The sequence below is a fragment of the Gobio gobio genome (genome assembly GCF_949357685.1).
Source record: "Gobio gobio genome assembly, chromosome: 9".
Taxonomy (NCBI): domain Eukaryota; kingdom Metazoa; phylum Chordata; class Actinopteri; order Cypriniformes; family Gobionidae; genus Gobio; species Gobio gobio.
The window spans coordinates 52,634,934-52,658,387 of record NC_137115.1 but is presented as its reverse complement, the minus strand read 5'-3'; the positions used below and the strand labels follow the sequence as shown (position 1 = coordinate 52,658,387).

General features: G+C 42.4%; 1 protein-coding gene across 3 annotated transcripts; it reads left to right on the top strand.

Moving 5' to 3' along the window:
• The first annotated feature begins 438 nt into the window (after nucleotides 1–438).
• LOC307131647 (uncharacterized protein) lies at nucleotides 439–22,400 on the top strand. 3 transcript variants are annotated; one of them, XR_013817189.1, is made up of 12 exons: nucleotides 439–490; nucleotides 589–637; nucleotides 3,967–4,052; nucleotides 5,095–5,229; nucleotides 5,364–5,534; nucleotides 5,619–5,646; nucleotides 12,544–12,563; nucleotides 12,778–12,863; nucleotides 12,968–13,188; nucleotides 19,380–19,726; nucleotides 19,840–20,348; nucleotides 20,439–22,398. XR_013817189.1 is itself a non-coding variant. In XM_079825404.1 (11 exons), exons 1-11 carry the CDS (start codon nucleotides 466–468, stop codon nucleotides 20,100–20,102), a joined length of 1,431 nt encoding a protein of 476 aa, XP_079681530.1. In that variant the 5' UTR covers nucleotides 439–465; the 3' UTR covers nucleotides 20,103–22,400. The 3 variants fall into 3 exon arrangements, 2 of the variants coding, with proteins under 2 accessions (XP_079681530.1, XP_079681531.1); XM_079825404.1 differs by having other exon boundaries at nucleotides 19,840–22,400; XM_079825405.1 differs by lacking the exons at nucleotides 439–490; nucleotides 589–637 and adding an exon at nucleotides 3,476–3,848 and having other exon boundaries at nucleotides 19,840–22,400.
• The last annotated feature ends 1,054 nt before the right edge of the window (nucleotides 22,401–23,454 follow it).

The window sequence follows — 23,454 nt, the reverse complement described above, 5'->3', positions numbered from 1 at the left end:
CCTGTTAAGGAATCTAGCCACTGTTCACCATACACTTTTTTGAATGCTTCTTAAGTGAAACATGATGCCCACAGATCCAGGAATAGGGCTGAACAACTGGATTATTATGTACTGTAAATAAACAATGCTCAATGGATGCATGCCAGAGCAACAAACATCTAAAGCATCTTGCAGTCCACTTAGTAGAAATTTTTACCAGAGATCTTTACTAGAGTATCTCAGTACCTGCTCACTAATGAACCTCACATGCAATGATGCAAGAGGTGTCATACGTCAAATGAAATATGAATGACTCATGTCCATACTTGCTACTTCCGTTTGTGTGCTGTTGGGTCTCACAATCTATGGTCCTTCCTTATTCAATGATGCAGCCTGAAGAGGGCGGAGCAAAGTTTAAATTTGGAGTGAATAAATTCTCATCCCATCATCTTTGGATATTCAAGCTTTATTGAACAGGGATACACAATGGTTGTCTGCACATCAACTGCAGGTATGACAACCGATTTTTTAAGTTTTTTTTGTTTTTTTTTGTTTGTATGAATATTATTTTAAAATTACATTTTTTTTTTTTTTTTTTTTTTATTGCAGGTGTGACAATCATGTGCATTATTGCCTGGATATCCTCTTCACAAAGTAAGTAAACACCATAATTATACTTTAGACAGTATTTAGGCTTCTATTGGTTTTTAGTGTCAGCTAATAATCATTTATAAGAGTAATCCGTTAAAATTGATAATTGAGAAAGTCTGATGGTCCCACTTTATATTAAGTGGCCTTAACTACTATAAAAAAGTAAAATGTACTTATTGTGTTTATATTGTATTGCAAAACACTTGTGCTGATATTGAGGTGGGATACAGGTAAAGTTAGGGACAGGTGTGGTGGTATGGGTCAGTTTAAGGGTAAAGTTAGGGACAGGTGTGGTGGTATGGGTAAGTTTAAGGGTAGGGTTAGGTGTAAGGGAAGTGTCATTATAAATATAACTATAGCAATTAATACAGATGTAGGCCTACGTATTTTTTTTAAATGCAATGTAAACATGAAATAGGTGCATTGTATCAATTGATTAATTAAATGTTAGTAGGCCACCTAATATAGCTAAAGTGGGTCTGATATTAGTGGTTTATATAAAGCAGTGGCTTGTTATGGATTTATTTGTGCAACCACTAATGTGGAGATTGATTAGCCTCAGTTTAGTGTGTCAGTGTTTTTTTTCTGGATGGAGGCGGGGACGTTTTGACGCACTCGTGCTTTTTTTTTAATTGTCTCTGGTCACGAGCAATGCACCAGTGTGAGTGAGGAGGTTCCTGCGCTCTCGGAGTTGCGCTGAGAACGCTGGAAGTTTAGCAAATACAGGCAGCCAGTGAACAAGAAACGGTTAAAACCCACCGACTCTGGATACGTGGTAACTGGGCGTCGAGGGACAGTATTTATCACCGCGGTCATTTGGCATGATTTGGGAGCGAACGCGCTTTTGTTTTCCACTGCGCAACTTTGTTGTTTTTCTGTGTAAGCGCGCGCTTATTTTGCAGCGGGACACGGCGTTCTAAAACGTCTAACGTTCAAAAGAAGCACAACTTTTGCGTTTTTAATAACGCGAAAAAGATTTACTGTAGGCCTACTGCAGTGCAGCTTACAAACGATTGGTTTAGATGTTGAGATGCATTCCCGATGTTTTTGCTTTCTGTTGTATTTGTTTCTGCTTTGTTGAGTGTGATGCTGAGAAAGAAATATAATATTCAATGTTTAAATAGGCTTGTTGGAGGAACACGCTTAACCATTCATTTCTAATAGATTGTAATTGTATTCACAATATGTGGCGAGGTCATGTTTGTGCGTCGCATTATATAAAGTTGAGCCGTTCTTGCAGTAGTGTGCGTGGTAAGTGTAGGCTAAGTCATAGTTTGAGTGTTTTTATTGTAACTCAGACAATTTCCAAAAACATTGAGTACTTTTTTAATGATTTGTGCATGGATTAAAAACAATATGAGGCGGGCTGTGTGTTGAGAAGTTGAATGGCTGATACCTCAACCAGTCTAAATAGAAATGTATAGTATTTTTCTTTTATTAGCTGAATGTGCTTCAGTCTGACAATCACATGAGCGAAAACGGGTAGAAATACGGGGAGTTTAATAATGATCAGTCCCGCCGCTGGCCGTTTTGATGCCCTAAGCGCGATCACTTTATGATGCCCGCGGTGGCGGTTCGCGTGATGCGCGTAATGGGAGCGGCGGCATAATGATTATGTAACTTCATATTTACTGACGGATTTTAAAGTGGTATTTGGCTGCCATTAAAAGGGGTCAAACAATTGCAAATAGCCTACCTCAACAGTTGAAATACGCTAGAATACCTCGCTCATTTGAGAATAGGCAATACATGCACAGAGCAAGAATGCGCCTATATAGTGTCACATTCACGTTAGTTTCTCACGTTCAGCTGTGCACTGAACCATTATTAACACTTGTATGTTCAGTTCAGTTTCAGGTCAGTGGCCGGTATTGTCTATGTTAAGTGTGTATTGCTGTCCGTTTGCCTTGCTGTTGGATCTGTAAAGAATAAACCCTTTGAACTGAATCGTATATGTCTTCCTCATCTGTCTGCCAACCACCTGTGACACACAGTTCATAAAAACATTGCCGTGAGAAAAATGTAATGGTTCGGGAGAAGCACGTTCAGATTGACACATGGTGGAGAGCGCTCAGCTAATCAACAATAATATATATATATATATATATATATATATATATATATATATATATATATATATATATATATATATATATATATATATATATATATATATATATATATATATATGCAGCAGTCCTACTTCCGCTTGTTGACAGTTCTCAGCAACCCTCCACCACCCCTTCGCCACACTAGAAGCCCTCCCCCCGGACAGCACGCCAAATACGCATTAAATTACTCTCTATAAATGATATGTAAGTGCAAACTCGTGAACACTTAGCGGCTGTGCCTAATGTTTATCCAAATGACCCGATATTGGAGATCAGAGTCTGAATCCAAGTTCCGCCCTCCATAATTCTCCCTCCAAGCTAAACTCAAAAGTTGGCAACCCTGTCTTTAAACCAGTTTACACTGCACTGACAGCCACTAGATTACAGCAGATATGCTGACTCAGTCTGCAAAAACATTAAAGCAAGGACCAACACCAACAGGCGTCGACAAGAGTAACACACTGATCTCACAAGGGTTTAGGTTAAAGAGATTGTTCACCTGAACATTAAAATCATTTACAAATAATTTACTCGCCATCAAGTCATTACAAACTTGTGTGGCTTCCTTCTGTGGAAAACAGAAGAACTGTTTTGTCCACTCAATGAAAGTCAGTTGTTTTGGACCGCTTCCAATTGCATGGATGAAAAGAAAAGAAGAAAAACTGACTTTTCTTTTGGGCATTCCACAGATGAAAAAAAACTCAAAACATTTTTGTCAAATGAAATCATCAAGTGCTGTTCACAATGCGGTTTTCTTACAAAAACAAATGTAGGGAGAGGTTTATTTTTTTCTGCCAGGAATTTGGATAAGTGGGTGTTTCATACCAGGATGGAGGGATGTCCCTTCACGTGTCCTTTTTCCTGCCATTATGATGACATCATTGCAATCAGAGGCATATCAAATGATTGCATTTAGAATCAAGATTGCAAATAGTTTGCGCTGATGAACTGTTCGCAATACAAGTCAATTTCATATTCAAACTGAATTTAATCTTTAATAGCATTTTTGGGTAACTTCCCCAAACGGCACTAATCATTATTCATCTTCTTTTTTTTTTTTTATATGTTTCTTTGTTCCTCGTGAATTCAACATGACACAGGAAGCCAGTAAGTGACCTTACACAGAACCTTAAAAATAAGAGAGCCTCTTTACACATATGTTTTGCCATCACTTAAGTGTAAATGAACCAAATGTTTTGGTAAAGATGATCTGTCCTATTTATAGTGCCATTGGACAGAGGGAAAGCAGCCATCATCTGGGAATCTGTGGAAACATGTCTTACATCAGAACAGGAAATTCCTGCTGTAATGGTAGGAAAGACTCTCTGCAAGCCTTGATTTTGCCTGCACTACGGAAGAAGTGACTCGCGAGTTTAGGAAATACAGCGGTTGCACGGTGAAACTGAAACTTTATTTATTAGTATAAATTCAACCAACGTTCTCCTTTTCCATTCCTCTTGGCAATGACAGATACAAGTCCTGCACAGTGGCCAGATGGATTTGAGTCATTCCTTATGCATGGAAGAACGTTCTCTGACAAAACACCCCAAAGTGGCTCAATAATATTGAGATCTGGTGACTGTGCACTGATCCACCGCCATGCTTCACTCTGGGAGGGATAGTTCACCCAAAAATTTTAATTAACCCATGATTTACTCACCCTCAAGCCATCCTAGATCTCAACACAAGAACACAATCAGAGTTATATTGAAAAATACATATTTTAGTTTATAAAGTTTTGATCTCACAAACTTCCGTTATATTAATCAGTGAAGCTGACTACACAATGTATCTCTTATTTACATAATGTCTACACTTTGTTAGAGAGGATTTGCGATTCTGCGTGCATGCAGAACTCAGCACTGGACAAAATCTCGAGCGGTGAGTGGATTCTAACTTCAACACCTGTGATTGGCCATTGCGTTCAAGAAATCAACAAACATGTCTGTGATTGGCTACATTACTCACCGAAGTGAAAACACGATAGATACAGATACGCACTGGATCTTTTGCCAAATCTTTTAATATGCTATTATTGCGAAGAAAACAGATCCTAGACCAGCAGTTCTGGGCAGCTTTTCCCTATAAAAAACAATCAGTAGTAGAAGAAGCAGGTGGAAGTGGATTGAGTGAGAAAATTACACGCTGTTATCAAGTCTGTGGCGTCTCCCTCGGTCCGGACTCTCTGGAGGGGGGCACAGGGATATCCAAGAGGGGGCCAAGACCCTCTATAATGACCAGTGTTTCAGTTTCATTGTCCAGCTCCTGTATATGACATATGTAATGATTTACAAGTAAATTGCAAAGACTAAACACTGTAGGCTGTTTTTGCTTGTATTTTATTGTGTTGCAGGTAATTTAACTATGGGATTAAGCCATCTGGTGGCTGACTGCTGTGAATCTGTAGCTTACAATCGCCTAAATGAGATTTGCTGTGAAGGCAGCGTTTTCATTCCAAGCAGCGCTCAAGTGCAATGCTGTGGCAAAGGTAGACATTCAGCTTGATGTGACTTGAACACCACGCATTGTTCAGTTTTGACGCATTTTAGCATGGTTTTGATTTTATCGAGATTGTTTGATCTTCATCCTATTAGATCAAGGATGTCCTGTTCTCTCTTACAGCGCTCTTCCTACCGACGACTCATTTGTGTTGTGACAACAAACTGATTTTACAGGAGGAAAATCATGTTTGTTGTGGCGCAGAACCATATGACAACAGAACCCACCACTGCTGTGTCACCCCTGAACTACTAGTGAAGCCTTTAAATGAGAAATGCACTACAGATCAAACAGGTGTGTGTATACAGCTCTTACAGTTTCATGTCTGTTTGATTTTTTTTTTTTTAGCAGGTTATAATCTAAATCTTATTCTCACAGATTCTGATAACAAAACTACAACAACCTGGTGAGTCATACAGACCTGATTAATAATGATCTCTTTACATGGCATCTTTACACAGCTGAGTTAAGGCTGCTCTGTGCCTGATCAAAATTCTGTGTAAAGACGCCATAGTCTCTTGTATAAAAGTATATTATTGAAATTGTTGTGTACATGCATTAATGCCAGCTCTGAGCAGCATTAATGAGTCTATGTAAAAACTTCAGAAGCGCTTCTGTGCTAGAGACAACAAAGTAAAAGTTAATTCTAGTCACAGCTGCACTCTCAAAAATAAGTGTACAAAATTGTACCTTGTAAGGTACAAGTGGCCGTCACTGGGGTGGTACCCTTAAGGGTATATTTTTGTACCTCTAAGTTAGGGGTAGGCAAGTTCGGTCCTAGAGAGCTGATGTCCTGCAGAGTTTAGCTCCAACCCTACCAAACCGCCATAGTATAAAACTCATGGCTCCCAGCATGCATTGCAGCATTAAGTATTACCACTGTTGAGATTCATATGCTGATTCTTGATATCTGTGTGCATCTAAACTTTTCCCCCCTAGAATGTATTTAAAAATCAAAACTCAGAATGTCTGATCTGTGTCAATAAAGTATTGTTGGTGAATATTATTTATTAAGTTTTAGTCAGTGATGAGTTTAGTCATACATTTTTCTTCATGATATTTTTGTTTATGGCTTCTCTTGATTTGAACAGATTATGTGTTTTGTTTACACTGTAACAAAAACCACAAACTCACATAAAAAGCCAAGAGTCAAACTGCAACTAAAGGAAACACTGATCACCATAATGGTGTTTTCAATTAAACATCAACATCTAAACCTCTGGTAATTCGCAATAAGAGCTTTATAGACGTCTTTCAGGGTTGGAGCCAAACTCTGCAGGACAGCGGCTCACTAGGACTGAACTTGCCTTCCCCTGCTCTAAGTAGAAGAAAACAATGGTTTAATTGTACCCTAATGCTGTGTTCACACCAAACGCGAATAGAGCGTCAGGAGTGAGTGATTTCAATGTTAAGTCAATGGAAAGGCGCATTAACATGCGTCTGGAGGTCCTGCAGCGGGAAAGCAGCGTTTGGCGCAGCGCGATGGACTCGATTCTCGCGATGGACTCGATTCGCGCCTATTCTTTTAAAAAAAAAATCTTGCGTTTTTGGAGTTATGAGCTCCAGTGAATCACCGGGCGCTCAGCGCTCATTAACCCCGGCGAGAGCAGCCTTTCCTCGGCCAGTCCTTCTGACGTTTGCCGCTGGCTCTGATGTCCTGTAGTGGTTTGTCTTGTGTGGATCTAACGGGTGATCTTTGGTGTCATAAATCGTCTCGGTTACGTATGTAACCCTCGTTCCCTGAAGGAGGGAACGGAGACGTACGTCGGAACTGACCGACGAATTGGGATCTGTTTCAGAGACCAATCTACTTCGAGTGTATTAAAAACGAGCCAATGGACATTGGCATGCGGTGCACGGGTTTATTACATTGCGGGTATAAATACGGAAGTGGAAGTACCGCATATTGTTTTCAACTGAGGAGCCGAGAAGAGTGGCTCGGGCCTTCAGCTGAAGCACAGCACCTGGCGACGGGACGTACGTCTCCGTTCCCTCCTTCAGGGAACGAGGGTTACATACGTAACCGAGACGTTCCCTTTCAGTCGGTCACTTTCGACGTACGTCGGAACTGACCGACGAATTGGGATCCCTACCAAAACGCCAGGGATGCTGGCCCTTCCAGCGCCCTGCCTGAGCTCACTGGACCACTCCTAAGTTGGAGTGGGAGTCAGGGCTCCCGGCAGGGAAGGACAGTCACTGCTGTTCCTGCAAGACCCACTCAGCGTGACTATTGGATAACGCTGGGAAAGCGTGCCCGTCTCGGGAGATGGTACGCTGCGGAGCCACATCCTTCAATGGAAGGAGAGGTGGAAATACGCATCAGGACTAACCTAACCTAGGGTAGTGCAACTATGGAAAATCTCTGGGGTGGACCCAACCTGATCCCAGGGGGGGAAGAACACATCCCAGAGATGACAGAGCGGGCTCTGTCGAGGGAAAGACACGGGGCTAACCGAGCAGGGTAGCAGATACCGTGGAGAATACACATATGGGGTAGCCGTGAGGGGACCGCAACATATGGAACCCAGCCTACACACACGTTCCACAAGCATACGGGTGCAGGCCTGGCGCCAGACGGCCGCAACGTCTGGCACCGCAGGGGTGACGGAGGAACTCACAGGGTTAGCCGTTTCCGGGGAACACAACTGGAGCAAGAATAGACGCACGTATCCGGCCCGGAGGCGGGAGTGGCGTTGCAAGCCGACACTAGAACGGGTACTTAGCGCTACTGGCCCTGGGGGGCGAGGATGCGGGAAGATACCGGCTCTACACGGAGGCTATAAAATCTAGCGAACGTGTTAGGTGTCGCCCAGCCCGCAGCTCTACAAATGTCTGTCAGCGAGGCACCTTGAGCCAGCGCCCAGGATGAAGCAACACTCCTTGTTGAGTGTGCTCGCACCCCGAACGGGCAAGGTACGTCTTGGGACTGGTAAGCCAAGACAATGGCATCCACTATCCAGTGGGCCAACCTCTGCTTGGAGACAGCCTTTCCCTTCTGCTGACCTCCGTAACAGACGAAGAGCTGCTGTGAGGATCTGAAGCTTTGAGTCCGGTCAACGTAAGCGCGAAGAGCGCGGACGGGACATAACAAAGCTAGGGCTGGGTCTGCTTCCTCCGAAGGCAGCGCTTGCAGGTTCACTACCTGGTCCCGGAAGGGAGTGGTAGGAACCTTGGGCACATATCCAGGCCGGGGTCTCAGGACAACGTGAGAGTTGGCCGGCCCGAATTCTAGGCACGATTCGCTATTGCAGCGACGTACACTTTGAGGGTGGAGGGTGACAGCCGCCGCTCCAACCCATCCTGCAGGAAGGAAAGCACAACATTAATCGAACACTTCCGGGGGTCTTCCTGGCGGGAAGAGCACCAAACGACGAACAGATTCCACTTCAGAGCATAGAGGCGCCTCGTCAGCGCACCTGGGATGTGAATAGCACGAAGTGACCTCACAAACTTCTGACTCCACAGGAGGAGATGGCGGGCGAGCCGGAGCATGCAACGGGAGCGTAGACCACCCTGTCGGTTGATGTACGCAACGGCCGCAGTGCTGTCCGAACGGACCAGTACGTGCTTGCCCCGAAGCGGTTTCTTGAACCGGGCCAGGGCAAGACGTACCGCCAGTAACTCTAGGCAATTGATATGCCAACGCAGTTGGGGCCCCGTCCACAGACCCGAAACTGCGTGCCCGTTGTACGTGGCCCCCCAGCCCGTGGATGAGGCATCCGTGAAGACCACAGCATGCCTCGACACCTGTTCTAGGGACACTCCGGCCCGGAGAAACGAGGGGTCTGACCACGGACTGAAGGTTTGGCGACAGTAAGGAGTAACTAGGACCCGGTACTGACCGCTCTGCCACGCCCATCTCGGGACTCGGTCGTGTAACCAGCGTTGAAGCGGCCTCATATGAAGCAATCCGAGCGGCGTTACCGCGGCTGCGGATGCCATATGCCCCAGGAGCCTCTGAAAAAGTTTCAGTGGGGCCGCTGTCCTGCCATTGAACGTATTCAAGCAGTTCAACACGGACCGGACGCGCTCTGGAGTGAGGCGCGCTGTCCGGCTGACCGAATCCAGCTCCATACCGAGATAAGAGATCCTCTGCGCGGGGCAGAGTTTGCTCTTCTCTCGGTTGACCCGAAGTCCCAACAGGCTGAGGTGACTGAGCACCATGTCCCTGTGTTCGCACAACTGCTCTCGAGACTGGGCGAGTATGAGCCAGTCGTCGAGATAGTTGAGTAAGCGAACGCCGCGTTCTCTGAGCGGAACAATGGCTGCCTCGACGACCTTCGTGAAGACGCGAGGCGACAGGGACAGCCCGAAGGGCAAGACTTTGTACTGATATGCCCTCCCCTCGAACGCAAAGCGCAGGAACGGTCTGTGTCGAGGAAGGATAGAGACATGAAAGTACGCGTCCTTCAGGTCGATCGCTGCGAACCAATCTCGGGGACGGATGCATTGGAAAATGCGTTTCTGCGTTAACATTTTGAACGGAAGCTTGTGCAGGGCCCGATTCAGAATGCGCAGGTCCAAGATTGGTCTTAACCCACCCCCTTTCTTGGGTACAATGAAGTAGGGGCTGTAGAACCCCGACCTCATATCGGCAGGAGGAACCGGCTCGACCGCGCCCTTCGCCAGCAGGACATCGATCTCGGACCGCAAGACATGGGCATCGCTGCTCCGCACGGAGGTGAAGAGGATGCCCCTGTACTTGGGAGGCCGGCGTGCGAATGAATCACATAGCCGAGTCTGATGGTACGGATGAGCCAGCGAGACGGCCTGGGGAGACCTAGCCAGGCCCCCAGAGACCGAACTAGCGGGATCAACGGCACCACAGACGTACCCGGGGTGAGGCAGCGAGGTGGAGTATTCAGACCCGACTCGGGAGGCCCGGAGGCGGCCCGGAGTGTTGCCTGAATACTCCAGGTGGGGCAGAGAGTGGGTGAGAAGGCCCGGGGGCGTTCTCGGTGCCCAATCTGCTGCCGCCTGGCGAGGGGTGAGAGGGGAGGAAAGGAGTGGCAAGGCCCGGGGGCGTCGCACACTGCCAACCTGTCCCTCTCTGGGCTCAGGGAGGGAAGAACTGCTCTGAGAATGTGGGTACCGCTGGACTCCGGGGAGCCAGCGGCAGGACCGAAACCAAAAAATATTCTCCCCCCGGTCCTCCTCCGGGGGAGGGAGGGGTGCGGACACCGTCTCCCCGAGCAATTCCTCTCTCGCTGGGGTGCCCGTTTCAGGGTTGCTTGCCCTTGTGCTTGCTAGCAGGCTCGCGGGACCCTGGACGGGTTGGGCACCTCCCTTGCGCCCGGCCACCTGCTGCCTGGGTGGAGGCGGACGCAGGGTGGCGCCCTCGGCGACAAGCAGATGGAGGTGCTGCGGCCGACGACTGGGTGTAGGCAGCAGCTGGTCGTCGGGGCAGGTTTTTTTTTATTTTTATTTATTATTATTATTATTATTATTATTTTTTTATATTTTTTTGCCACCTCCGTCTGCTTCTGGGCCACCAAGAACTGTTGGGCGAAGTTCTCGTTGGCGTCGCCGAAGAGGCCAGCCTGACAGACAGGGGCGATGAGGAACCGAACTTCGTCGGGCTCACGCATATCTGCCAGGTTTAGCCCCAGCTTCCTGGACCACTGGTGTGGACATCGCCTGACCCAGGGAGCGTGTAGTGACTTTCGTCACTCCGGAGAGCGAGGTCCATCACCGCACGCAGTTCCTGCATAACCCCTGGGTCGGGACTACCCTCATGCATGCAGGACAGAGGGCAGTGAGAGAGGGAAAAACTTATACAGGTTATGGCCCTTTTGGTGTACCATATTTTGACACCAAATAGTTCCATGCTGTTAAATTTTTCAAATGCACATCCGGGCAGCCACCCCGGAAAGCATTGCTGACAACTCTGAATCTGATTCAGCATGAGCACACACCATTATAGTGGGAAACTCAGCATTATCATTTCCAGCGCATAACAGCCCTCTCTCCGATGCAGCAATTGACATCTGTCCTCCGCCAGGGCGCCAAATGAAACGCTAGATCCCCTTTTTTTTTATTTATTTTTTTTAAAAGGACCAGCAATCCCATCTGTAAGCTACCAGCAGGCAAGTGAGACAATGAGCGTGGCCGTCAGCAACCGCATCCAGAAACACACGGTTTGAATGACATCTTGAAAAAGACGCAGGGTCAAACCGTGTTGCTCTTTTAGTGACAGAGAGAAGAGAAAACCGCTCCGAACGTGCCGAGGCACACAGGGGAATAGCCGCGGCTTACAGCGGTTTAAAGGTGCAAGCCCGCTGTAAGCACTCAGAGGGAAACGCCCAGCGAACCAACAGTTTCACTTCTGGTCGCGACCACCGCTGTACAGCACCGTCACACCGACACAGGAACAGGTAAGCTGATCTTCTCTCGTAATGTCTTGAAACTCGTTCGTAGAACACACTCTTCGCAGGAAGCATGAAAGCTCGGCTCCGAAGTTGAAAGCAATATGCGGTACTTCCACTTCCGTATTTATACCCGCAATGCGGGGCGGTGCGTGGAATGCGTGCACCGCATGCCAATGTCCATTGGCTCGTTTTTAATACACTCGAAGTAGATTGGTCTCTGAAACAGATCCCAATTCGTCGGTCAGTTCCGACGTACGTCGAACGTGACCGACTGAAAGGGAACTATAATTTGTTGTCTGCCAAATTGTTTTGACTGAGGGCAAAGAGAAGTTTCATAACTTAAATTTTTTAGGTGATGAGGTTCATTCTCGTGTTGCGCAGCACGTTTGAACTTCCACAAGAACCAATGAGGTTAATTCTTGTGTTACACAGCACGTTTGAGCTTCAGCAAGAACCAATGAGGTTCATTCTCGTGTTACACAGCACGTTTGAGCTTCAGCAAGAACCAATGAGGTTCATTCTTGTGTTACACAGCACGTTTGAGCTTCAGCAAGAACCAATGAGGTTCATTCTTGTGTTACACAGCACGTTTGAGCTTCAGCAAGAACCAATGAGGTTAATTCTTGTGTTTGCTAATCAGTGTTTATATATGAATAAAAGCCTAAATCTGTTTATCATATATAAAGCCATTTGGACTAAAACAAATTAGCACAAAAAGATACTTAAGTACAATAACTAATTGCATTAACTCACTGTGTGTGTGTGTGTGTGTGTGTGTGTGTGTGTGTGTGTGTGTGTGTGTGTGTGTGTGTGTGTGTGTGTGTGTGTGTGTGTGTGTGTGTGTGTGTGTGTGTGTGTGTGTGTGTGTGTGTGTGTGTGTGTGTGTGTGTTTGTGTGTGTGTGTGTTTTTATGTGTTACTGGAAATCTCTACAAGCACTCCCCCCAAAGTCACAGGTAAAGCTCTTGGCATTATCATTGTCTACTTATAATTATACATCTCCCTTACAGAGACGATTGAGTTTTAGTAACTTTTGATAGTTGCCCACGCTGATATTTTTGAGGTGTTTTAACTTATATAATTTGTTCTCGCCCTCACTGGAAATAATGGTGATTTTTTTTTTATGGTTATTGTAGCAATAAATCCACTCTTTCATTCGTTCTCTTCCAGAATTTATGTGTGGATCAGAACCCTACGATCCCAAGGAAGAAATATGTTGCTCAGGGAATCTTTATGGGTTATCAGCTCTTATTAAGGTAGTATTGCCTTTTGACCTGATGCTTAGCTTAGGCTTTATAGAACATCCCATACAAATACATCATGGTATCCCATACATACATTAATATACTGTGTCCTTCAGTGCTGTGGTGAACATGCTTACACTCCGTTCGAAGACAATGTGCTGTGCTGTAATGGAACCCTTCATCGCGATGTGCCTAAGAAGTCTGAGTGTGTCGGAGGTATTGTATATGCTCCATCAAACAGTACCTGCCACCTGTCAACCCGTCCCCGTCTTGGCGAGCACTGTTGTGGAAGACAACCCTACAAACCTGACATGCATATTTGCTGTAATGGACACAGGTAGGAGAACAAACTTTTGATTTGATTTAAACAGTGTTGGGCAAGTTACTTTTAAAAAGTAATTAGTTACAGTTACTAGTTACTTCTTCCAAAAAGTAACTAAATTAGTTACTCAGTTACAAATTTTAAAAGTAACTAGTTACTTAAGAAAGTAACTGTTGCGTTACTTTCAAGTAAAATTAAATTTTAAATGCTCAAATGTGACCCCACCTCTACCCCTCTTTAATGGAACTTAAAATACATGTGCATGTTCAATTATTTATGATAAATCTGAATATTATAATGAAATGGACACTTAATACGATACATTATTAACAGAAACATGAAACATATGTACACATCTAAAAAATGTTTTGCTGTGGGACAAAGTGAGACTAGCCTCCAATCAAATGCCATGTATGTAGATATTATGTTTATATAGTGGATCAATGCAAATAACACAATAGATGTTTTGGAACTTTTGATATTTATTGCCCCTCAACAGGCCACAGCTGGGCAAAATTAAATTAAGCTTGTTAAGCAATATACCAAAAAGAATTAACATGTTTGAGTAAGTTTGAATTACTTGACACTGACGTGGATAGGCACTTTTGCCCAGGGCATAATGTGCATTTCACGATTACATTCGTTCCTTTAATTTCTTGAAGGAAAAAGTAATGTCTATACTTCCATTTAGAGAAGGCTACTTTTGGATTATTTGGGCTCGTCGCCATACCTGTCTCTCGTTGACTGACTGGCTTGTGTTGTTCCTTCTTGTGCAGGCACGTGCAGAGGGGGGGGCTTTGGGTGCTCGAGCCCCTGCCCTTTTTCAAAATGAATCAAAAGTGCCCCTGTCAGACACAATGATAATATCGTGGTCAATAAAACTAAATAAATGTGAATGTTATAACATGACAATGTATACAATAGTAACGAACGGCTCAAAAGTCGGACAATTTCTGTTGAGGCGTTGCCATAACGCGTTGCTATGGGTCGCGTGCGTTTTGATTGACTGCTGATTTTCCACTGTTCGGAAACGGCTCTCGAGCCAAATATGGTCCTTTCAGAGAGCGTGTGGCCTCGCGGGAAAAAAGTAAACCAATATTTTTTTTTTTTCATCCATAATCAGAGCTAATGTGTTGATTTAATTACAAATCTATATATTATATATTTTAAAGTATTACACAATTCACCAATGCCCGTTTGTCATGTATATACACCAACCAATCGTGATCTGGCAAAGCAAGTTCAAATTCCATTGGGCGATGTGAAACGGTAATTTTCTGTTCTTATTCATAAATCGGTAGAAAATGACATGGAAAGACGAACTAACGTTTGTGGAACGATTTCCTGCGGTTTGTCCCATTTTATAAATTGCATCACTGACAAAATGGATTTTAACAGACAACAAACAAATCACTGTACAAAACCACAGCAGCAAAAGTCGCATTAATGGTAAGTAGTGTTAAATTCACTTGTATTTGTGTATATTGATACACGTTTTACTATTTAATGAAACTATCAAAACCCAAGTGCCACAGGCCTATTATGTGAAGTGTAGGCTGGCGAAATGGTTACGTGAAAGGACTTTATTTAACGTTACCATTTTTGAATATTATGCAGCATTATGAAAGAAGTCTCTTATGTTCATCAAGCCTGCATTTATTTGATAAAAAAACAGCAATATTGTGAAATATTATTAAAATAATGGTTTTCTATTTTAAAATAATTTAAAATATAATTTATTCCTGTGATCACAGCTGGATTTTCAGCATTACTCCACTCTTCAGTGTCACATGATCATTCAGAAATCATTCTAATATGAGGATTTAATGTCAATGCTGGAAACTGATACTCTTTTCAAGATTGTTGGATTAATACAAAGTTAAAAAGAACATAATGTAATAATATTTCACAATAGTAGGCTACTGTTTTTTCTGTATTTTTTATTAAATAAATGCAGGCTTGATGAGCATATATATATTGCCCCTTTTTTACATTTGAGCCCCTGCCCCTGAAGAACTCTCTGCACGGCCCTGTTCTTGTGTGTCCTGTCCTGTCTGACTATGCGTTATTATGATGAGTCGTTCGCAATTCATGAGCATTACTAATGTAATGATGGGTCGTTCGCGAATGACCGTTAGTGATGATGGATCGACTCGTTCGCGAATGAGCTTTTGATGGGTCGTTCGCGATTCGCGAATGAGCCGACTCTAAGAGCCGGCTCTTTTAGGTGAACGTCGCATAAGGTGAATTGCTCGCATATCTGAAGAGTCGACTCTATTTTTTTTTTTTTTACAAATTTAGCCTATAGAAATTAAATAATTATGTAATAAAAATTGAAATATTATAGTCAAAGTCATTTAAAGAGCCGTTTGTGAGCCAAAAGAGCCGGCTCTTTTCAGTGAGCTGAGTCAAAAGAGCCGAATGCCCATCACTACTATGCGTGCTTTCGAACACCTGCCCAACTCTACCTCTGATTGGCTTACAATTTAAATTGTACTCTACCTCAGCCAATCGTCAGAATGTATGCGCTTGTCTCGTGCTCTGCCCACTAACCAAGGAAGAACAGTAAAAAAAAATATTTGCCTCTCGCTCAGAGATCTAGTTGTTCTGATGAAAAAAAAACAGCTTCATCAGTTATAGTAACGCGCCACATTTTTTGGCAGTAACGGTAACGGCGTTATTAAGATGAGAAGAGTAATCAATTAGATTACTCATTACTGGAAAAAGTAATGCGGATAGTGTTATTCCCATCATTGGATTTAAAAGTGCACTTTGTATTTTTTGCTTATCAACCAAATGTAAGTGGCATGCGGCTGTTCGTGCAATTATCATCCTCAAGGGCCATCTGCAATACTTCAACTTTAATGGGCAAAATTCCAGATATAGATGGTATAGTTATCAGGATGGGATAAGTTGCTAAAAAGCCAAACCTTGACCCATTATTTCAACTACACAGCAACCATGAGGTGTGGAATTACATACTTGAAAGTACTGATCATTTCTTTAGGCGTAAAGCATTTTGTACAATGTAAAAAAAAACATGTATAATCCTGTTCTAATAAGTCAGAGAACAAAAAGTAGTACTGTGTGATTCTCTGAAAATCTAATAGCTTAAGGACAAAACATTAACAAATAGCAGAATGTACAATGCTGTCTTGACAAATGAGTCTTTGTCTCTAACTGGACATTCAAGTCTAACTGATGCATGTAGAGGCAAATGCAAAGACTAATTCATGGCACCGCTCGAGAACGGGAGTCTCTCAGTCATTTAGGCATAAATCAACATTTTATAACCACTAACAACCTCAACAAAAAAAAGCTGAAAGCATAATTTACCTTAAAGGAACACTACACTTTTTTTTTTTTTTTTAAATAGGCTCATTTTCCAACTCCCCTAGAGTTACCCAGTTAAGTTTTACCGTTTTCGCCGATCTCCGGGTCTGGCGGTAGCACTTTTAACATAGCTTAGCATAGATCATTGAATCTGATTAGAACGTTAGCATGATATTACGCAGCGCCTGACAATAGGCTAACTTCCGTCAACTTAACCAACGTGGCAACCTGCTTGCACAGAGAGCGTGCCTTGTAAACATGGAGACATTTGTGAGAGAGGATTCAGAAGATATTTACTTTGGTGCAGATTCTGAACCGTATCTATTTGAACCGGAATACCTGCAACTCTGCAACTACACAAACTTAGCGCCTGTCACATTGGAAGTTACCTAGCTGGGACTATTTTCAGGCGTTGCATAATATCATTGCACCGCTTCACTCATGGTACGGCAGCAAAGCTCCTTGATTATTACGCAGGAATGAGAGAATAGTTCCAAGCCATATCGGCCTAGAAAATCAATCCACTAAAAACTTTAAATTTTCCGTCGGTCTTAGTACACTATGTAACACAATGTTCTTCCCTACAAAAACACAAGATATGTAGCAGGAAACATCTGGTTATTTTCTTCTGTCACTGGCCATAATTCTTCTTTGTGGCAGTTTTTCTGGTGATTAAAGAATTAAGGCCCCAATATACTCAATGCAAAGTTCTTTTCTGAGCTTACAGCAGTAATTCCCAATTTCTTTCTGCCAGCCCACCCATTTTTAGAGAAAAATATTTTCAATTCTGATCCTTCAATCGCGAGTTATTGGACGACAACAATTGCTACAACTAATAACAGACTGTCCAAGTCTAATGTAGCGTTCACACCGGAGGCGAATGACGCGAATAATTTGCGCTATTCGCATGAAGTTGGAAGCTTGAACATTTTGAGTTTACTCGCTTCATTCGCACGTGACATTCACTTCACAACAGACGCGAATTTGCATCATGGGAGGGGCTTCTGCCAGCCGGCTCGTCTCTGACATGGGCTGTGTTTACACGTCTTTTTTGTTCAAATCTACTGTTAATGTGTGACAAAACGTAGTTTGAAGACTTTTTCAGGCGATAATGTAGTTGTTTAAAGCGCAAATCTGTGGTTTATTTATAAAAAGAGTGCCTATTTGAACATTTTATCTGCCGTTTTAGGAGTTGTGAGCTCCAGTGGATCAGTGGAGCTCAGCGCTCGTTAACCCCGGCGAGAGCAGCCTTTCCTCGGCCAGTCCTTCTGCCGTCTGCCGCTGGCTCTGATGTCTCTGTGGTGTCTCGAGCTATAATTCGTCTTGTGTAGATGTAACGGCCGATCTTTGGTCTCATGGATCTATAATTTGTTCCCTGGCAAATCGTTTAGGCTGAGGGCAAAGTGAAGTTTCATTACTTTTTTAGTTTTAAGGCTATAACTTTACGTTACAGTTGTAGCCGACTAGCACTGACTTTGAATGTTTGACTTAATTGTTTGCTTTATTTCATGTATAGCTTATTATACCTTTTACTTATACTTTTGTATTATTGATCAAACATAAACTTGCATTTAACAAAAAGAGACTGGGTTGTGTTTCATGTAATTTAATGTTATCACAGTGATATCATATTGTCTGAACCAGATATTAATATACAGATTTTCTCCTGATTGTTGTCACTACTAGAGCAAGCTCCTGATTGGTTAACGAGGCGCGAATATCCGGCAAAGTTCAGATTTTTCAACTCGGGCGGCATTCGCGCGAATCATGTGTCAAACACTCAATTTGCGCCGTGTCATTCGCGCGGATCGTGTCATTCGTGCAAATCGCGCCACGAAATGTCTATTCGCGTCTTTGCATTAACTTAACAAGTAAATCGGTGTGAACTCACCATTAGTGTTTACCGTGTCATTTTGAGGTATTAATAATATGTCAAATTAATATTTTGTCTTAAATTATTTACTTATCTGCTAAGTACCCACATAATAAGTGGGATAACTGCACAGTGTAGTCTTTTATCACCATGCAGAGGTTTTTTTTGCATAATAATCTGCTGACTGTACACTATCCCTCAGCCTTGCCGTGCCACCCTTTTTATAACTCCACACCCCCCAGTTTGGTAACCACCGGCTTACAGATAAAAAGAAGTTTAAAATATGTTTGCCAATGGCGCCACACAACAGAAATGACAGCGGTGAGAAAACAGCAGTTAAGAAAGCATCTGATCATAGCGATGTGGATTTGTTTACACCAGCTCCGGCATCATGTCGACAGATTAGCTCGTTAAAATTACATTGTTATGATAGTTGGATTATAAAGTATATTTAAGACTATGGATTATATAGATGTGGCTATGTGAGACTATAGTTTGAATGAATCCCTTTTCTTTGCATGACACATTGACATTACAGTACAGAATGTACTATGTACATTATGTATAAGCATTCATTTCATGTGTCACTGTACGGAAGAGAGGCTCTCAGGAGCTATTGACTGCATGTAAACATCACATGCTTTTGATTTTCCTGGCAAAAATGACACGAGTCCTTCCCATAAAAATCAGTCTACAGGCTTTCATAAACAACCTATCAAAGATCTCCCAAAAAAGGCATGTTAGAGCAAATATTTTTGAATCAACACCCCAAAATGAATAATTGGAGTTCATTCCACACAGCATTGCAGACACACGACACGGCCACAAAAATGCTGTGAAGGAAAATTTCTCTCATGTTAGAATACAGGGATTTCCCTTACAGCAGTGTTTTTCTGGGGATCATGTGCTGGTGAAACTGACTTGCTAAATTTCCACCTTGGGCATTTTGTATCTCTGCTGCCTATTAAATGACTTTTCTATCCTACTTTTTTCTATCCAGACACGACAGGACGGATGGTACTTTCTGTTGTGGTTCAGAAGTCTATGACCACAAAAACACGAGGTGCTGCTCGGGTCATCGCTACAACCTAACAGGGAAATCAGAGTGCTGTGGAAACCTCTTACTGGAATATAATAGCAACAAAACATGCTGTTCTTCCTCAACCCATGCCATTCTTTATGACACCAAAACAAATCACAGTTGCTGTGGGCATTACTACTACAACACGTCCCTGTGGAGCTGCTGTGCTGAACATCTCCACCCAACACCAAGCCATAACAGCTCTCACGCCAAAAACAGACTTCAACCACTAATGGATCTGATTCCTGGCATATGCAACAAAACAGGTGATGCTCTTGAAAAATTTATTGTGGCACAACCTGAAAAACTAAATACTTTTTATTGGAATTCGACTAAATGATCAAATGGTCTGTTTGTGTGTGTGTGTGTGTGTTTCTAGTGCTCTTTGGCAGAGTGGAGAGTATGGCACTTGACACATCTCATCGTCACATTGTGTTGAAAGTTGTCGTTGTCAGCAAGGACCCTTGGCTTCACGTGTCCCTGAATCACTGCCGCTCCCCTGCCCTGGAGATCGGCATGACCTACCTTTGGGAGAAAATCAAAACTGAATACAAGCCTCTCTCCATCTCTGTTGACCCAGTCTCTGACATCAACATGTTCTATACTGTGTGTTACCATCACAAGTGTCAGAAAGGAGGATAGAAATATGGATTGAGGTCTATTTCCAGTCATTTCCAATGCTGATTTTCAGTAGATGTCTGTTCTGAAGAGAAATATTATCCTTCATTAATGCTAAATTAACGCAGTATGTGAAAGCCATTAAATTTGAAAGCTAGAACCTTTTTTTTTCTTAAAGGGATAGTTCACCCAAAAAATGAAAAGTAGCCCATGATTTACTCACCCTCAAGCCATCCTAGCTGTATAAGACATTCTTCTTTCAGACGACTTGCGCTAAAAGAGTAACCCTTGACCCTTGACACGTGCGTATTAACAAACGCAGACGCGCAGAGGATAGAGCAAAACAAAACGTAGCATCAGGGGTTACTCTTTTAGTCGACTCGTGTACCGCTGACCGCCGGAAGCTTGATATTGTAGTCTATAAAGTTTTAAATATGGACATTTTTCATACACAAATGCACCACTTCGCTTCAGAAGGCCTTTGTTGACCCCCCGGAGCCGTTATATGATGATAGATGCACTTTAATGGGAAACAAAGCAACATTCACTGCCATGGAAGAGCCAGGATATTTTTTAATATAACTCTGATTGTGTTCGTCTGAAAGAAGAAAGTCATTTACACCTAGGAGGGCTTGAGCGTGAGTAATTACAATTTTTGGGTGAACTAACCCTTTAAGACAAGTTAACAAAGTCTCAGCATTATGCAGAGGCATTGCATGTTGTGCATCTGGGCTTTTTTTCCCTCTTTGGGATTTTTTTCTTCATCCCAAAAGACCTTTATCACACTTCCTGTTTCTGGTAAGTGAAGCAGTGTACCACTACATCAAATCCCATCGCATCGCAACGCAATCAAAACGAATGTCTCGCCGGCATTACTGCAGCCATCTGGTGCTCTAATTCTAAACGACGACACCCTTACCTCCGATTTCACCATTTACTGACACTAAAAGAATAGAGGAAAGCGTGGGTGAGACTGATATGGCGGGATGAGGCTCCTTTTAAAATAATATGAGGGAGTATGTGAGGATTTTTACATCTCATATCTTCCGCCTACTGAAATGTTGCCTTCCAAATGTTCCCTTTTTAATTGAATTTGACTGATAAACACCCTTTCGAAAATTAACCATGGTTTTATTATAGTAAAAATGTAGTAACCATGTTTTTTTTTTCGTGGATTGATTATTTGTATTACGAATGCCATGGTTAAACTACAATAACCATGTTTTTTTTAGTATGCAGTATTAAAATTGATGAATGAATGCGCGGTAACTGCCTTAAAGAAATTTAATGATGTTAAACATTTGATTAATCTTAAACAGTAATGTGTTGACAGGGCGACTGCTTTGAATATGAATTAATTTTGGCATAAATGTGTGAATTACATACAGCGAAATGATTGTTAATGACAAATGACAGAATGATGACTAAACAATTTAATACAAACAAATAAATATGTTAATTCAGATCTTATACATCAGGTCTCACACACTGATTTAGACAAGCACTGACACACCATGTGGTGAAATAATCACGTATGTTTACGACCCTTGCGGCTTCCTCTTCCTCCTGTACACACTAATTATCAGTTAATCTCTTCTCCTGTCACTGGAAATGTCCGGATTTTGAAATCATCCTCCGGATGCTTATTTTAAGAGGGGCTTGTTCAACCAGGAGTTAATGGCACATTTAAACTTAACATACCCGGAATAATCGACACACTGCTTTCTTTGACGCGCACTTCCGGTATTCAATTCCGCTGTGATAAAGGTCTAATGGATTGATCCTGTTTGGAGTGATGCATTAAGCTATTTAGTCATTCAGGTGATTTTCAAGATTGTAGTTCAGTATTTTGAGTTCTCTTTTTTACAATTTAAATAGCTGTGCAGTGATAATTTTATGTATCACTTAATGTGCACTGCAATAGCTAATAAGCATGTTTATCCGTACTGTATTTTGATATTTTAATAGTCTCAGGTCTGTTCCATGTTTTAACAATTTGAAGGGTTTAATGAACCTTCAAAGGTGCCTTTAAATGTCACTGCAATATATACATATACACAAACCAAATTCTTTAACAAAAAGTATGAACTTTATGTAGGGGATTGGGTGTTTTAAACTTTTCTTTTTCTGTAGGCTACTGTTCAATTGTATTAGCTATAACTGTGAAGACAAGCTAATCACAGCTTTCCAATTAATTGTTGTGTGAAGAAAGTTTACTCATTCGGGTTTCTGCCAAACTTTTGCCAAAATGATATAATATATTGTCATTTGTGATTGTATATCAAATCTATTGTTTCTAAATAAAAATGTTTGAGCAAGCACATAGACTGCATATTTTATCAGGACTTTAACACTGCTTATGTCCAACCTGCTTCATGAGTAGGTAGCCTATCTTCAAGCGATCATGAAGAGTTTGATTAGCTTTGATTACAGTTGGAGATTAGGCTTGTCATCTTTACATGAATTGCAAAAGTGATCATTAAGTAATAGGGAAATATCTTTATGTTCAGATGGGTTTACTCATTTATGCTGAGTACTGTATATACTGTACTCATAAACTCAGCAAAAAAAAAGAAAGTTACTTTTACTTTTTTCATACTGTATTTTAAATATAATTTTGTAAAATCCATATACGCTTTACAAATTATTATTGGACACCTTAGGGCTTTTCAAACTTGGGTCACTCTAAACTAAATCCTGGGTTAACTTGCTTCACACTGCTCAGAATTCTCCCATGGTTAACAATTAATCCGGGGTATTCTCTTTTTTTAGGTATTGGACATGTGTGTACCAAATTTCATACTTGTATGTGAAACGTAGTGCGAATGACGCTTAATTGAAATTTTGCATGTGGTGCTATTGAGCCATTTTTCCACGCCTAATTCTGAAACCCGTATCAGATGTAGATTTCCACCACTTCTGATGTGTGTGCAAAGTTTCATTTCGAGCATGTTTAGGCCCTCCAAAATGCGATTAATTTTGGAGAAGAAGAATAGAGAGAGCAATTCCAATAGGGTCCTCACACCATCGGTGCTCGGGCCCTAATAAGACAGAAATTTGCACAAAAAACCTTTTTTACAGTAATATCATATTGATATATATTCTGAATACAAAAAAATCAAAGAAACTAGATGTAACCAAACACCTACACAGCGGAACACCCACACATTACCATCCATTCAAAAGAAAAACGTAGGAATAATTTTGTACTGAAATGTAAAAATGGACTATGTCACATAAATTGCAGTGAATTAAGCCTTGTTTATACTCGACGTGTCCACACGAGCGCGAGGGAGCGCGCAGCAAAAATGACGTTATCGCGGAGTGGGCGGTAGTGTGGGTTGAGTGTGCGAGGCCCCATTTCGCGTGGTGGTGT

Excerpts from the sequence above, each read along its gene's own strand:
- LOC307131647 (XM_079825404.1), top strand. The coding sequence starts at position 466 with ATGGTTGTCTGCACATCAACTGCAG. Across the intron at positions 12,864-12,967 it reads GGTTATCAGCTCTTATTAAG|TGCTGTGGTGAACATGCTTA; the intron begins GTAGTATTGCCT and ends TGTGTCCTTCAG. Across the intron at positions 13,189-19,379 it reads ATTTGCTGTAATGGACACAG|ACACGACAGGACGGATGGTA; the intron begins GTAGGAGAACAA and ends TTTTCTATCCAG.